The sequence below is a fragment of the Terrapene carolina genome, unplaced genomic scaffold (genome assembly GCF_002925995.2).
Source record: "Terrapene carolina triunguis isolate 2854851 unplaced genomic scaffold, T_m_triunguis-2.0 Scaffold66, whole genome shotgun sequence".
Lineage (NCBI taxonomy): Eukaryota > Metazoa > Chordata > Testudines > Emydidae > Terrapene > Terrapene triunguis.
This window is the reverse complement of record NW_020664417.1, coordinates 91,051,516-91,066,057: the sequence shown is the minus strand read 5'-3', so window position 1 is coordinate 91,066,057 and position 14,542 is coordinate 91,051,516. Positions and strand designations below refer to the sequence as shown.

Below are 14,542 nucleotides of genomic sequence, written 5' to 3'. Positions count from 1 at the left end.
TCCCAGTGAAATCACTGGAAGTTTGTCCATTGGTTCAATGGCAGCAAGATCAGGCCCTAAAAAAGGAGCTAACTTTGCTTTCTCCTGAATGAAACCATATATACACATAGGAATCTGTTTACCTATCACTGAAGTGCAGTAGGGTGACCAGATGTCCCGATTTTAAAGGGACAGTCCCAATTTTGGGGTCTTTTCCTTATATAGGCTCCTATTACCCCCCATCCCCATCCCGATTTTTCACATTTGCTGTCTGGTAACCCTAAAGTGCAGCCACCTCTGGGATCCAATGTGTTAGCTGTCTAACAGTATACAAGCAACATTAAACCATAGCTGAGGCCAGGAAATAAAGAAGACTTCTGAAAAACTGCAAAATTACTGAACACAGGTCGGATTTTAGGTGGCAGATTGTAATATTAGCCAAATGCAACCAGGAGACTAGCATTAACAACCATCATAGGATGTTAGTAATGAATCAAGTGGACTTTGGAAAATTCAAAGGTTAGCAATTTAGAACTTGTCACTGACGTCTTCATATGCTCATCACCAGCCTACTATTAAACCTAAAAGGTAACGAGTAACCTCTCTAGCTTATGTGCCTCACCTTTCAAGAGGCGTTTATACCCTTGTGTTATACCCTTGTGTTTGCTCTTTAGAACACCTTCCTCTTTCATGCAGACTGGCTGGCGATGGCAGGTTTCTCAGAAGAACCAGCTGTCCCCAGAAAGTTCATTTGAAATGCAAGGGACATTTATATCCAGAGGACACAACAGGTGCAGCCAACTGGCTCTGTAGTTTACTAGCTTACCGTTTACACTTCAAAGGGTGAGATTTAGACTTTCCTCTCTGAGCACATAAAGGCTTCATTTGTGACTCTCATAAAACACCTGGGAAGTGCCAATAGCACAATAGGTCAAGGATCTGTTTAATCTGACATCCTTTCTTTGACAGTGCCCAATGTCAGATACTTCAGAGGGAGGCAGAAGCCCACCCATAATGCACCTAACTCTACAGCTTTCATCCGTATAGCTGCCTCTCCTGGTCACTTGCTTTGTTTGGAAAAAAGGGGAAGCCATTTCTCTCCTCTACCGTAAGCCCCAGAACCTTCAGGACCCTTCCACCCCAGTCTCCGATACAGAGTTATACCACGAATGAACTGGAAACTGAGGATATGTCTATGTGCACAGGCTAGCCTGCCTGAGCTAGCTTGAATCTGGTTAGCACTGGTAACAAAGGCGGTGAATACAGCACAGCCTAGGCTAGCAAACTGAGTATGTACTGACGGGCCATGTCGGGCTTGTACTGCTCACACGGAGCCTACTTCAATGCTGTTGTTGAACCAGCTGGGTTCAAACTAGTTCAGGTAGGCTAGCCTGTGCACAGCTTTTGCTGTGGAAACACACCCTTAACAGTGGTAAGCGGGTGTCAATAAGTCTAAGCATGTCTTATTGAGTACAAGGGAATCCAAATAAACATAACGATATCAAACCTACCAGCCAAAGGCCACAAGCAATGCATTATTGTGCTAGGTAGGCACTGTGATGCACCTAGAAGGGAGAATCCTTGCTCCAAATCTAAATAGACAGGACAGGCAAAGGAAGCATTATTTATTAGCCCTGCCATGAGTGCAGGGGACTGGACTAGATGACCTCTCCAGGTCCCTTCCAGTCCTATGATTATCACCCACCTTTTGCAAATGGGAAACTGGGGCTGAGAGAAACTGTGCATGGGAGGTCTGTGCCAGAGCTGGGACTTCAACCCAGAGCTTTCGAGGCCTCATCCAGCGCCTTAACCACACAGCCATCGTTCCTCTCTACTTACAATGGAAAGGCCAGCACTGCTCTAATTCGTCTAGCATTGCTACCTGTGCTGCTAACAACATACGCCTTGCTCCCTCCACTCTAGGTTTTGCAACACAAACAGAGCTTTATTAAGCGACAATTGCAAACAAGATTATAGGCAGAGTGTAAAGTCCCACGTTAAACAGTGGCTTGTAGGATGACAATGATCAGGCATGCTGGAATGCCAACAGTAGGCAGGCTGGCCAGCAGGTGCTGTGCTAATAGCAGGAGCAGTGGCTTGCTCTCTTGAGTCAAATGGCAGAACTGGGTGCTGGTCAGAAATGCAAGACTGTGTTCTATCAGCTGTCAAGTCATGGGGGCAGAAAGGTGCAGCAGAGATTACGCTCCTTGTAAGGCAGCAAAGAGCCACAGGACTGATAAAAACACACAAGGGTACTGTACTGGGAAGCAAGGAGAGAGATAATGCCTGGGAATGGAGGGGTCCTCTCCACCGTCGTTAAGGGGAGCCTTCTTGCTGCACACGTAGACAGCAGCTGAAAAGGGTTTGTAAAAAATGTACCCGTCAAAGCAAAGGAAGGCTTTCAGGAGGATGTGTCGCAGAAGAACCACTGACCTTGGGCTGTTGGTTTTTTTTCCCCCATGAGAGCAGGAAGAAAGTAAAGGTTTTGATCTCACATTAATAGTATCTCTGTGTAGAAGGATTCCAAAGCAAAACTGACATGCAGCATGTATAGGGAGCATTTCACTCATCGCTGAAAAGCAGCCACCTCTGGGGAGGAGCACAGCAACCTTTTAAACAATGCATAACAAAACCACATGAAGTTTTAAGGACAGGAAGTGAAGCAGCAGCCCAGGTCTTATGGAAAATGCAAGAGGAATTTTGAACTCATGTGGCTCTATTATCCTTCATTTATACAAACCTAGTTAACTCATTGGGAGCAGTCACATGTATGTAGCTGAGGGATGAACTTTACCGATATGCTCTAAGGACCCAATGACAGCCACCGGAGCAACAACTACTTAAAGTGAGCCAGTTAGACCTCTCATCTGAATTCACACAAACTGCATAATCCTCTGTGGCTTGGTTCAGCTCCCCTTCTGTAAAATGGGGATAATAACACTTCCTTTTTCCGCCAGGTCTATTTAGATTGTAAACTCTTTGGAGCAGTGAAGAAGTATCACTTACTATGTGTCTGCCCATCACCTCACAATGGAGCTCTGGGCTCAGCTGGGACCTCTAAGCAGCACTGTAATACAAATAATAAGGGGGTGAACTGCTCACCAGCTGGGATTAGGGAAAAATGTCTTTCTTTGGTATAATATAGCACAGTTTGGTGCATCATACAGAGGTAGAAGGAGATCCCCAATGCTCTGAAATACTTTTAGAAACAGCATACCAGACTAGATGGACTGTTGTTCTGTTGATAGAAGTTCGGGAAGGAAAAGGTCTGTTAGGATAGGAAATCTATCCCATTGCAAACATAACATCAAGTCCCTTGCACTGTAAGCTATTCTGTCCAGATAACATTTTTGAGGGGAGGGGGCAATGTTGGAATTATTTATAGAACTGATTTTTTTGAACTGTATTATTTCAAAACCTGCAAGGCTTTGAAACAGCTGCCCCCGGAGTCTGACTATAAATAGTGTATAGTGTATAGCTAGGGATTACTATGTTCTGCTTACACTGAAAACAACTTGGGGGGTGGGGTCCCAATAATAATTGACATTTTCCAAGGATCATTTTTCAAAAAATAAAAAAGGGGTTGCGGGGGGTAGGGGGGAAGAGAAAATGGAAAGTTTCTTTTAACAGGACTTTCACTAGCAATTCACACCCCGAGTCACGGGCCTTACCTGGAAGATGACATGGTGGCAAAACAGGTAGCCTGTTTACACTAGCACATAGCACCTCCACAGTCATTAGCACAGGGAGAGCTGAACTGGTAGCAGCAAGGGTAGGAAATGATAAGAAAAATAATCTAGTGTAGACACAGACTTTCATACCGATGCCTTCCACACTGCTTCCACACGTAAGCCTGCAAAGCTCCGTATATTGGTCCCAATCCCTAGCTGGCGTTCATAGACATAGGTGATGGCAAGTTACACCACGTGGGGATGTGGCTTGCTGTGGTCAGTAGATAGAGCAGTGTAGAATACGTGGCGCACTGATAGGATAATACCTACCTCGACAGGGCGCTGTGCGGATTAATGAGGGCTTGTGAAGCTCTTTGAGATCCTTAGCTGCAAGAGACCAAGCAGCCTATTCATGTCAAAGAAAACAATCTAAGGGCCTGACCTCAGCTGGTGTAAAGTGGAATCGCTCCATTGTAGTCAAAGGGGCTCATCATAGAGATAAGGATCTGTACGGAAAGATCTGACTGAAGAAGGTCTAGGTCTTTAACATGAGCATAACTGGCTCCCAAGAACAGTTCTCCAAGAACGGTGTATAATCATAGAATCATAGAATATCAGGGTTGGAAGGGACCTCAGGAGGTCATCTAGTCCAACCCCCTGCTCAAAGCAGGACCAATCCCCATAACGATCCATTTCTAGATGAGTCTGCAAGGCAGCTACAATCTTTAAGACTAGTCTCAATGGGCTGTGTCCCTTTACTATGAACATATTTCAAAGAAAAAAACACCCTAACTAAATAAAACCATTTTATTTTAAAGATAGGGTTAGAACATTCTGTGCAAGCTACTGCTGTCTCTGCCTGAGACAAAACATTCTTCCAGAGGTATTTTAATTAGCCTGCTGCTCATTTAAAAAAAAAAAAGTTCATTATAGGGATCCTTGAGACCCAGCCTAGTTCAGCTTTGGCCAGAATGATTAACTGGCATCAAACGGCCATGCTTAGGAACAAATCACTATAAAATCACCTCTTAGTCCTGATCTTGCTTCCATTTTTCCACTGAGTTCAATAGGTACTGCCAGGTTCTGCCACCCCTACTCTTAGTGAGTACTACCTGTTTCACAGATAGACCCATTGATTCCTGTGGGACTAATTGCAGAGTAAGTTACAAAATGGGCCTGGCCCAACGCCCACTGAAGTCAATGGAAAGACCCCTATTGACTTTGATGGGATCTGGATCAGGGCCAATGGAAGGGGAGGCAGAATCTGGCCTACTCGCAGCAGCATAGGGCCCATAGTCTGTTAGTCTAATCGATTTTGGCATTTATATAGCACTACCCATTGTGGGTATTTAGGCATAATTCAACTACAGTTGTGTTTGTGTAACCCACACACCTCCTGAGTGTGGTGTTCTGTCCCATCCAGTGGCGCCGAGACCACTTAGAGAGAGATGAATGAGTTTGCTCTACAGCCTTAACTAAGGGCCATGTGGCTTTTAGCTCATGCAGTAGAGGCTCATGCATTTAGCTTCAGAGGTCCCAGGTTCGCTCTCGCACACCAACGACCGGGGTCTGCCAGTGTTATATTTGCAGTTACATTTTAAAATAGCAGCTCTTGCAATGACATGTTAAAATGCAAAATAAAAACCTAGGGACTAAATCCATAAAGGGATTACGTATCGCAATGCTCAGTGTTGCAACATCTAACTTTTAGATGTCCTGCCATCCAGTGGAATCCACAGGCCCGAGCTCTGCACCCAGACTTTCTATACAATGAATGGGGAGAGATAGGTGCCTAAGAATGAAATCCACAAAGACCAGCATGTTGAGAAGGGAACCACCTAAGCTAACCAATAGCAAAGGGTGTGACCTAAGCCCCGCCCCTCTCAGGGAGTTAGCGCCTAAATCCTTTTGTGGATCTGGGCCTCCACCTCTATGTTGTCATTGTGCTAGGTTCATAGACATGTTCCCCACGGACGCTGCACTGGCGGGGAAAGAGGAAGTGAAAAGATGCAAACACAAACAACTCCACACATTTGTTTTCTACTCTTTCCATTCAATAGCTCATTTTCATGCCAGGTAACATGGAGCTGCCAAGCAAATTCACTTAATGTGAGTGATTTAAAATAGCCCAGATGACGAGAGTTAAAAAGCACAGTGAAAGGTTAGATCAGGGGTAGGCAACCTATGGAATGTGTGCCGAAGGCGGCACGCGAGCTGATTTTCAGTGGCACTCATACTGCCCGGATCCTGGCCACCAGTCCGGGGGACTCTGCATTTTAATTTAATTTTAAATGAAACTTCTTAAACATTTTTAAAACCTTATTTACTTTACATACAACAATAGTTTAGTTATATATTATAGACTTATAGAAAGAGACCTTCTAAAAACGTTTAAATGTATTACTGGCACACAAAACCTTAAATTAGAGTGAATAAATGAAGACTCGGCACATCACTTCTGAAAGGTTGCCGACCCTTGGGTTAGATGCTACCCGTGACCTCATTCAAAGAAACCATTTGTTTGTAGAAGGCTTTAATAGGTAAGATCACATCCTACCTTTGTTCCATGTGCAGAACCCCCACTGAAATGAATGGCAGTTTTGAGCAAAATTCAATCCCAGAATTCATTTTTGTGCTGCACTTGAGGAAAGTTTAGACTTTTACTAAGTGCAGAACGAAAAAGGGCAGCTGAAGGTTAGTTTCACATTTAAGAATTTCGGGCCAACTGCTGCTCTCAGTTACACCAATATAAATGTGGAGTAATTTCATTGATGTCAAATCCAGAGTAACTCTATTATCTCATATTCATTGGGCCCGAGAAAGAGTGAGAATGACTCTGCTGGCCAGTGTTTAGGGCACTCGCCTGGGAGAACCAGCTTCTAGTTCCTGCCCTGCTGAGTATTTAAGGATTTCATACAAAGTGGAACAGCTTCACCAGGAGAGACTGAGAAACCCCCAGGCCAGAATGACCTTTAGCCCAAGGGTTAGGGCACTCGCATGGGAATTGGAGACATGGGCGCAAGTCCTTGCAAAGAGGATTTGAACCAAGGCCTTTCACATCTCAGCTGAATACCCTAACCCCTGGCCCACTGCATATGTGCATAATCATCACCTGAGCTTTATGATGGGCCTGATCTGCTGTGCTCTTAGGTGGCATCTGAAAATGCCCACCGGACCAGGCCCCACAGACCACATAGGCAGGAGAAATGCCTAGTTTGAGGATCCCATTGGTGCTTAAGCACGAGTTAGACACCTGGCACCAGGAATCAGGAAGCTTTGTGCATGCCCATTGGTGGGAATGTAGGTGCCTAAGGGAATTTAACACCAAAAATTGGCATCTACAGGGAGAGGCAACATCTGAGCAGGGGTTTTGAAGATCTAAATTTTGGACTTAGGTGCCTAACATGGCAGTTAGGTGCCTAAATCCCTTGCAGATCTAGCCCTCAACATCCACATCCGCAAGAGAAGTTGATCAAATATTATTCATGTAAAAATAAGAAGCTCATGACAGGTAACACAACTGGAAAATGCATCTTCATCAGGATTCACTTTGGGGTTTCGTCAATATCGCAGGAAAGTTACAGAAATCCAATCTCTCCTCTCAAAGATGACTGCACCAGCCCAGCCCATTAATTCAGCCACTGGCAAGTACAACACCATTTTAAAGCAGGCCCAGTGCTGCCAAGTTCTATGTATTAGGCCATTTGTTTGGGGGCAACTGGCTATAAAGGGGCACAGGATGAAAGAATCTCAAGCTATTACAAACTATCAGTGGCATGAATGTATCTACTGACTTTCAGCATTAGTGCCCTCTCTATGTATATAGTCAAAGGGGTTATATGTGAAAACAAAGCATAATGGCATATTGTACCTGCATCATACAGTATATAGTGGAAGCCTCCTATAGCAAAGTCAGTTAGAGGTTCATTGTAACTGGAATTGCAGCTTACACACTGCAATCCACTTGAATAATTCGCTGGGGACCAATCTTGAGAGGCGCTGAGCTCCTTCCACTCCCTCTGCTCTCAATGGAAGCTGAAGGCGCTGAGCACCTTCCAAGATCATGTCCCGGAAGCAGGTTGCACTGTATTTAAAACAGGCAAGCAGACTGACTATCCCATCCTAGCAAGAGGACAGCCGCTGTGACCTGCATCTCCACAGAATGACTCACAGTGGAGCGCTGCTGACTGCGATTCTGAGCTTTTCTTGATGCTATCCAGACTCTAATGAAGCCTTCACCGACTGCAGCCAGATCGGGCTTCACAAGTAGCACAGATTGGTTTTTTGCTGTGTAATAACTTCTCTCTTACCTGTCAAAAACTACCGCAGCGTAGGCTGGCTCCGCGAAGATGACATCCCCAGCCCAGAATTCCTTGGCTGCTTTCAACCCCCTGCCTTTGCCTTCTGAAGTGAACACTTCCACCATCTCCATTTCTCCTGGTGTCATGTCAGGGAAACCAGGCTTGCAATGCAGGTCTCCCACTGTGAGCCAGGTCCCTTGTCACTCCTGCTTTTTCAGCACCTTTGGGTTGCCACAGACCAATCCTAGAAATAGATGGTCCCCATCACACCCACCTACATGAGGCTGTACCATTTTCCACTTGTGGGGGGAGCTTTTTACTTCATATAGTTGTAAGCCCAGAAATCAAAGGGGCTGGTCCTGCGTGACCAGCACTGTTTGCTTCATTAGGATAAGCCCGTCTGAAAAACACGACGGAACTATTTTCCCAAGCTGAAAGCATTTGTATAGGTTATGGCCACAGAGTCTAATTAACCCTCTCCCATTGGAAAGAGCACGTATTTTCTTTAGGAGGGTATTTTTAGAAACCACATGCTTCTGTCTGTCAGGAGCCAACAGCTGAGACAGTGGTAAGTGGTGGGCTGGTGCGTGTCCCTTGCGCTGTCATCTGGTCTCTTTCAGTAAGGAAACAATGCTGCTTTCCCCCCCCTCCCTCCCCCAGTGAGATTTACAGTAGGAGAGAGGGGGCCGTAGTCAAATACGTGCCCCGAGTGCTGCTGGAGAAGACAGGCCTGGACAAGTCGCTTTTCAAATGCCAGCCAAGCAGCTCATAGAAGCATGGGGAATATGCTGGAAGGACTGCAGAAACGTGGCGTCTCTTTCAGCGTAGGCTTGCCATGTAAGCTATTCCCTCCGGTGTTTAATAGGCTAAGCTCAATGAAATAACATGCCGGAGGACTACATTCACCCAAGTTCCTCTCCGCTGAATTGGATGGATGAACTGGGCCCACAGAGCAGGAGAGGAAGAGAATTATTACCAGGGAGTTCAATTAAATTACAAAAATGGGGACCAGTTTCTGCTCTCCCTTTACAGCAACGGTAGTAAAGTGGTCATCAAGGGGTTAATTGGGTTACTCAGAGTTTTAGGGGTTGGTGCCATGCTCCACCCCTACCCCTCACTGGTTAGTTAGTGGGAGTTTCCCCCAGCTGTGTTTGGGGGCATGCATTTAATAAAGCAGCAAGTTCCTAGCCTGCAGTCCTGAGAGTAGGCTTGTTTTTGCTGCATTGAGTGGTGGGGTGACCAGATGTCCCGATTTTATAGGGACAGTCCCGATTTTGGGGTCTTTTTCTTATATAGACTCCTATTACCCCCCCCCGTCCCGATTTTTCACACTTGCTGTCTGGTCACCCTAATTGGGAGGTCCCTTTACAAACCCAGTCCGTGTAAATCCAGAACAACTTCACTGAGGTTGGCGGGGTTGCTCCACATTCACACTGCTGTCGCTGAGGCGAAGAATGTGGCCCTGGACTCTCAATCAGCTAAATACTGCTATGTAGCATCTTACAGTTCTTCAATGAGACTTTGCACTTTTAAAGTTCATGGTAACCTCACATGCCCATCACATTGGTATCTGAGCCCATTTCATCCCAGGGTCTCAAAGTGCTTTATAAACACTCATGGATTTAGTATCCCCGTTTCCCTGAGAGGCAGGTAAGAATTATACACTTTAACTGATGGGGAAACAAAGGCACAGAGAGATGACGTGGTTAATTCCTCTGAGTGACCCCCAGCCCCTTGAGGATGAACTCTGTCTAACTAGGGTTGTATGTAACGAGCCAGGGAGAGAGAGAGAGTATGTGTACACACCCCTGCCATCTTCTGGACAATGTCAGAACTGCTCAGTTGTGCATCATAGACTCGGGCCCAAGTCTAGAGCCCTGCATGTGCCCAGCGTTCCTATTGTGCATTGACATGTGAGTGTATCCATCTCCAAGTAGTTCTTGGGGAGGTTCCTGTGGTGATCTGGATTTGTGTGAGGGACCTGCCAAAACCACTCAACTCCCCGCCACACTCCTAACCTCTGCTTACTGTAGGAATCCTGCCCTTGGGAAGCAATGAATGGAAACATTTAATAGACAAAAATCACTTTATTTCTCATATTTTAAAATATGTTATCAACACAACGGTCTAACTTGGGTTTTTATCAGTAACTATCTAGCAGTAGAGCACACAAGAGCTTGGCTGGATTAAAAATAAACAACTTCCCTTTGGAAGGCAGACAGGAGATGCTACATGAAGGGCCTACTTACTAGCTAGGGACTTATGAAGATCTCTGCTGGACAGCGCAGGGCACTTCTTGTGCCATCCCACCATCTTGTGCTCCTATGCAAGGACTGGGCACAATCTGACCTTTTCTGTTTTGCAATTGCAATGTGTAATCCGGGGGCCTTTGCCTGTTAGTTTCCCCTTGCAGCAGGATGAAGACCTACTGTAACATTCTATACCTTGGGGGAGTGTTCTGTAACCCCCCCATTCCTCATTTATATATAATTGTGATCTCGCATATAAAGCATGCCATGTAAGGTATCAGGGGAAAGGATATGATCTGCTGAAAGTCACTGTTCTATCTAAATATGTATATCATTAGTGCATATGAAGTTATGAAATTGTGTTGTATGGTTGGGTGACTGGGCAACAAAATGGCAGATGAAATTCAATGTTGATAAATGCTAACTAATGCACATTGGAAAATGTAATCCCAACTATACATATAAAATGACGGGGTCTAAATTAGCTGTTACCACTCAAGAAAGAGATCTTGGAGTCATTGTGGATAGTTCTCTGAAAACATCCACTCAATGTGCAGCGGCAGTCAAAAAAGTGAACAGAATGCTGGGAATCATTAAGAAAGGGATAGACAATAACACAGAAAATATCATATTGCCTCTATATAAATCCATGGTACACCCACATTTTGAATACTGTGTGTAGTTCTGGTTGCCCCATCTCAAAAAAGATATATTGGAATTGGAAAAGATTAAGAAAAGGGCAACAAAAATGATTAGGGGTATGGAATGGCATTTGTATGAGGAGAGATTAATAAGACTGGGACTTTTCAGCTTGGAAAAGAGACGACTAAGGGGGGATATGATCGAAGTCTATAAAATCATGACTGGTGTGGAGAAAGTAAATAAGGAAGTGTTATTTACTCCTCATAACACAAGTCACTAAATGAAATTAATAGGCAGCAGATTTAAAACAAACAAAAGGAAGTATTTTTTCACACAACGCACAGTCAACCTGTGGAACTCCTTGCCAGAGGATGTTGTGTAGGCTGTGTTGCAGAGTGGGAGGGGGGGATTTGGGGTTTAAAAGCCAGTCAGGCAGCTCAATCTGGAGCTGGCAAGCCAGGGAGCAGGACATACCCTGGGAGCTCCCAGGGAGGACCGGAGTGGAGCCAGGATCGAGACAGTAAGCAAAGGGGACATTGGCCAAAAGCCTGAAGGTGACGTCCCCCAGAGTCGGGCAGCAGCCAGATGGGAGGTGGACTGGAGCACAGAGTGACCCAGGGAAGCTGACGGGAAGCTGCACACCACACGAACACAGGTGAGCAGCTGAGTCAGCCTCACAGGGCCATGGGTCTGAACCCGGAGGGGAAAGGCAGGCCTGGGCTCCCCTGCTCCCACCCAGATGGCAGCCACTAGGCGGGACTGCCACCACCTTGAACTATTGCCACTAGGCGGGACTGACGCCTCTGTGGATTACCGCTACCAGGCATAACAGCCACTGTAGTGAACTATGACCACTAGGCAGGAGCACCCTGCAACACCCCCAGTCACACTTCTATTCAGGTTCTTATACCATGCCCGTCACCGTGGTTTCAGAGGGCCTGGGAGAAGTGCTAGTTTGTAGTAACTGAGCCACATTTTGCTTTCACTTAGGGCTGGTCCACACTACCCACCTAATTCGGCGGGTAGAGATCGATCTTCTGGGATCGATTTATCGCGTCTCATCTGGACGCGATAGATCGATCCCAGAAGCGCTCCCCCGTCGACTGCGGAACTCCTGCTCGCCGAGAGGAGGAAGCGCTGTCGACGGGGGAGTCTGCCTGCGCCGCGTGGACCCGAAGTAAGTACTTTTAGTTCGATATAGGAAACGTCGACTTCACCTACGCTATTCTCGTAGCTGAAGTTGCGTTTCCTATATCGATCCCCCGCCCCAGTGTGGACCAGCCCTTAGACACATGCAACCCCTCTGACTCCATTTCAAAAACATCCTCTGCTTGGTCACTGCATGATTTATTATATCAATCAATAATAAGCTACAATATTCATTAACACATGAAAAAGAGTGAGTCAGGGGAACCAAGCAAGGACTTGCCAGCATTTACAGAAAGCATAAGACCTGATCCTCTGTGGAGGTGAACATCCTCCATTCCCATTGCAGTTAATGGAGATAAAGACAGAAAAGCCCCTCACTTTAGCATTCCTTTAAAGTTTTTCTCTCTCTCTAGAAGTGCTGTAAAAGAAATTGTACTGGGTCATCTACTTCAGACCTACTGATAAAAGCCCGAACGAGGTAGGAAGCCTACTGCGATTATTCAGGTCCACTAATAGTATGTGTAATAGCTACTGCCAAGTTACTATTATAACATACAAAAAGATACTGGAGATTTTTTAAATAACAGTAAACAATTTACTTACCTAGTCAAACCATATAGCTACCTGCCTGGCTCCAAGTGCCTTAGCCTCGTGCTTCTGCTAATAATGCTCACAACATCATCCCCCCCCCCCCACCCACCCACCACTGTGGGTAACTTTGGTTCCTACTCCAAAGATCCTAATATCATTACATCGTCCTTTATTTTTAAAATAAAGACATACAATTTAACTGAACTTCACCTTTTTTACTTAAAAATATCAATTTAATTTAGCATCCATAACTCTACTCTGAATCCTTAAAGCGTCTAGAACAATTAGTCTCTTTATCTAGCAGGTTTTCTTATCACTCTGCATTTAGAGATAATAACGGGAGTATCAGTGTGTTTCCCTCCCCCTTTTTTTTTCCTTCCTGAATTTGATCTGACCACTTGAGCCTCAGTAGATTCAGTAAACTGGTCTGGCATTGCTTGCATTTCTGAGTTGGATGTTGACACAGTTTCTATTTGTTCCATGTTTCCATTCCCTTTCTGCACATTTCTTTTAGTGCTCATCAAATCCTTTCTGTTTTTCCTACAGAGATCTCCTTCCTTTGTCTCAGCGAGATAAAATCTTGGAGCAGTGTGTTGGTCTGCCACCTTTGCTAGTTTCCATGCTCCTGTATGCCAAATACAAACAGTCTCTCGATTTTCCAGTGGTGATAAAGGCTTTGCACCTTTGTCAAAGAAATAGCTTCACTTGTCTCAATTTTAGGCTAGTTTGTATGTCTCCTTGAATCCGCTTAGGTTGCAACAACTATGATGAAGTCTGCAATCTGGCTCTTAGACGTCTTCTCATGAGGAGTTGGGCAGATGATCCTGTATCTCCCATCAGTATATTCCGATAGTCCAACAGGCTAAAGTAGGCATCTGTGTTATTCAAACTAAATTTTTTAAGACTCTTTTTAAAGAGAACCCAGTGTAGCTGTTATTGGGTTAAACCTTTCGCAGAGCACAGGTAATCTAGAGCTTTGTGATCAGTGAACACCTGAACTGGGTGTCTGGCTCCTTCAAGATAATGCCTCCAGGTCTCAAAAGCCACTTTGATGGCAAGTAGCTCCTTGTCTGAAATTTCATAATTGTACTTGGCAGGAGTGAGCTTGCGGGAATAATATGCACAGGGATGAACTTCTTTGTTGAGGCCCTGTTTTTGGGACCGCACTACTCCAATGGCGATGGTGGAAGTATTGGTTTCCAGGATAAACAGCTGACTTGGGTCAGGATGCACGAGGATGGGCGTGAAGGTGAACCCTACCTTTAGGTGAGTGAAGGCTTCTTGGGCTTCTGATGTCCAAGACACCTGGGCAGGTTTTCCCACAGAGAAGTTATAGGGGCCAGGATTTGGGGGTAGTCTCGTAAACAGCGTTTATAGAAATTTGCAAACCCAATGAAGTGCTGAATTTCTCAATTGCTTCACGGTGTTGCCCACTTGCAAACCACTTCCACCTTCTGCAGATTCATAAAGACTCCCTCAGCAGAGAGAATGTAACCTAAGAATTTCCACAGTGGGCTGACTGAAGATACATTTCTCCAGCTTAGCACAGAGTCCATGTTGGCAGAGCCTTTTTGGACCTTGTGGCCATGCTGGTTGTGCATAGGCTGGTCTTCAGAGTAAATTAGGATGTCATCTAAGCAGGCAACCAGATAGTGGTCCATCCAGGGCCGTCCCTACCCATACGCAAAGTACGCTGCTGCGTAGGGCACCAGGAAATTTGGGGCACCTGCGTGCTGCTCCAGCCCCTGCCCCGCCTCTTCCCTAAGGCCCCCGCCCCTGCTCCACCCCAGCCCTGCCTCTTCCCGCCCCTGCTCTGCCCCAGTCCTGTCCCCACTCCACCCCTTCCCCAAAGCCCCCGCCCCCGCTCCACCCCAGCCCCTTCTTTCCCACCCCTGCGCCACCCCAGCCCCGCCTCTTCCCACCTCTGAGGACTGCAGCAGGGCCGGGCCTGCACTCACCG

General features: G+C 45.8%; 1 protein-coding gene across 2 annotated transcripts in view; it reads right to left on the bottom strand.

Moving 5' to 3' along the window:
• SMYD1 (SET and MYND domain containing 1) overlaps positions 1 to 8,375 on the bottom strand; it is a 45,089-nt gene extending 36,714 nt beyond the window's left edge. Inside the window, exon 1 of one of the 2 annotated variants that reach the window (XM_024217739.1) lies at positions 7,961 to 8,375. In XM_024217739.1, coding sequence (XP_024073507.1) covers positions 7,961 to 8,097 — 137 coding nt within the window. In that variant the 5' untranslated portion in view covers positions 8,098 to 8,375. The remainder of the gene's footprint in view (positions 1 to 7,960) is intronic. The other variant, XM_024217740.1, reaches the window with a different exon arrangement.
• Between the last annotated feature and the right edge of the window lie 6,167 nt (positions 8,376 to 14,542).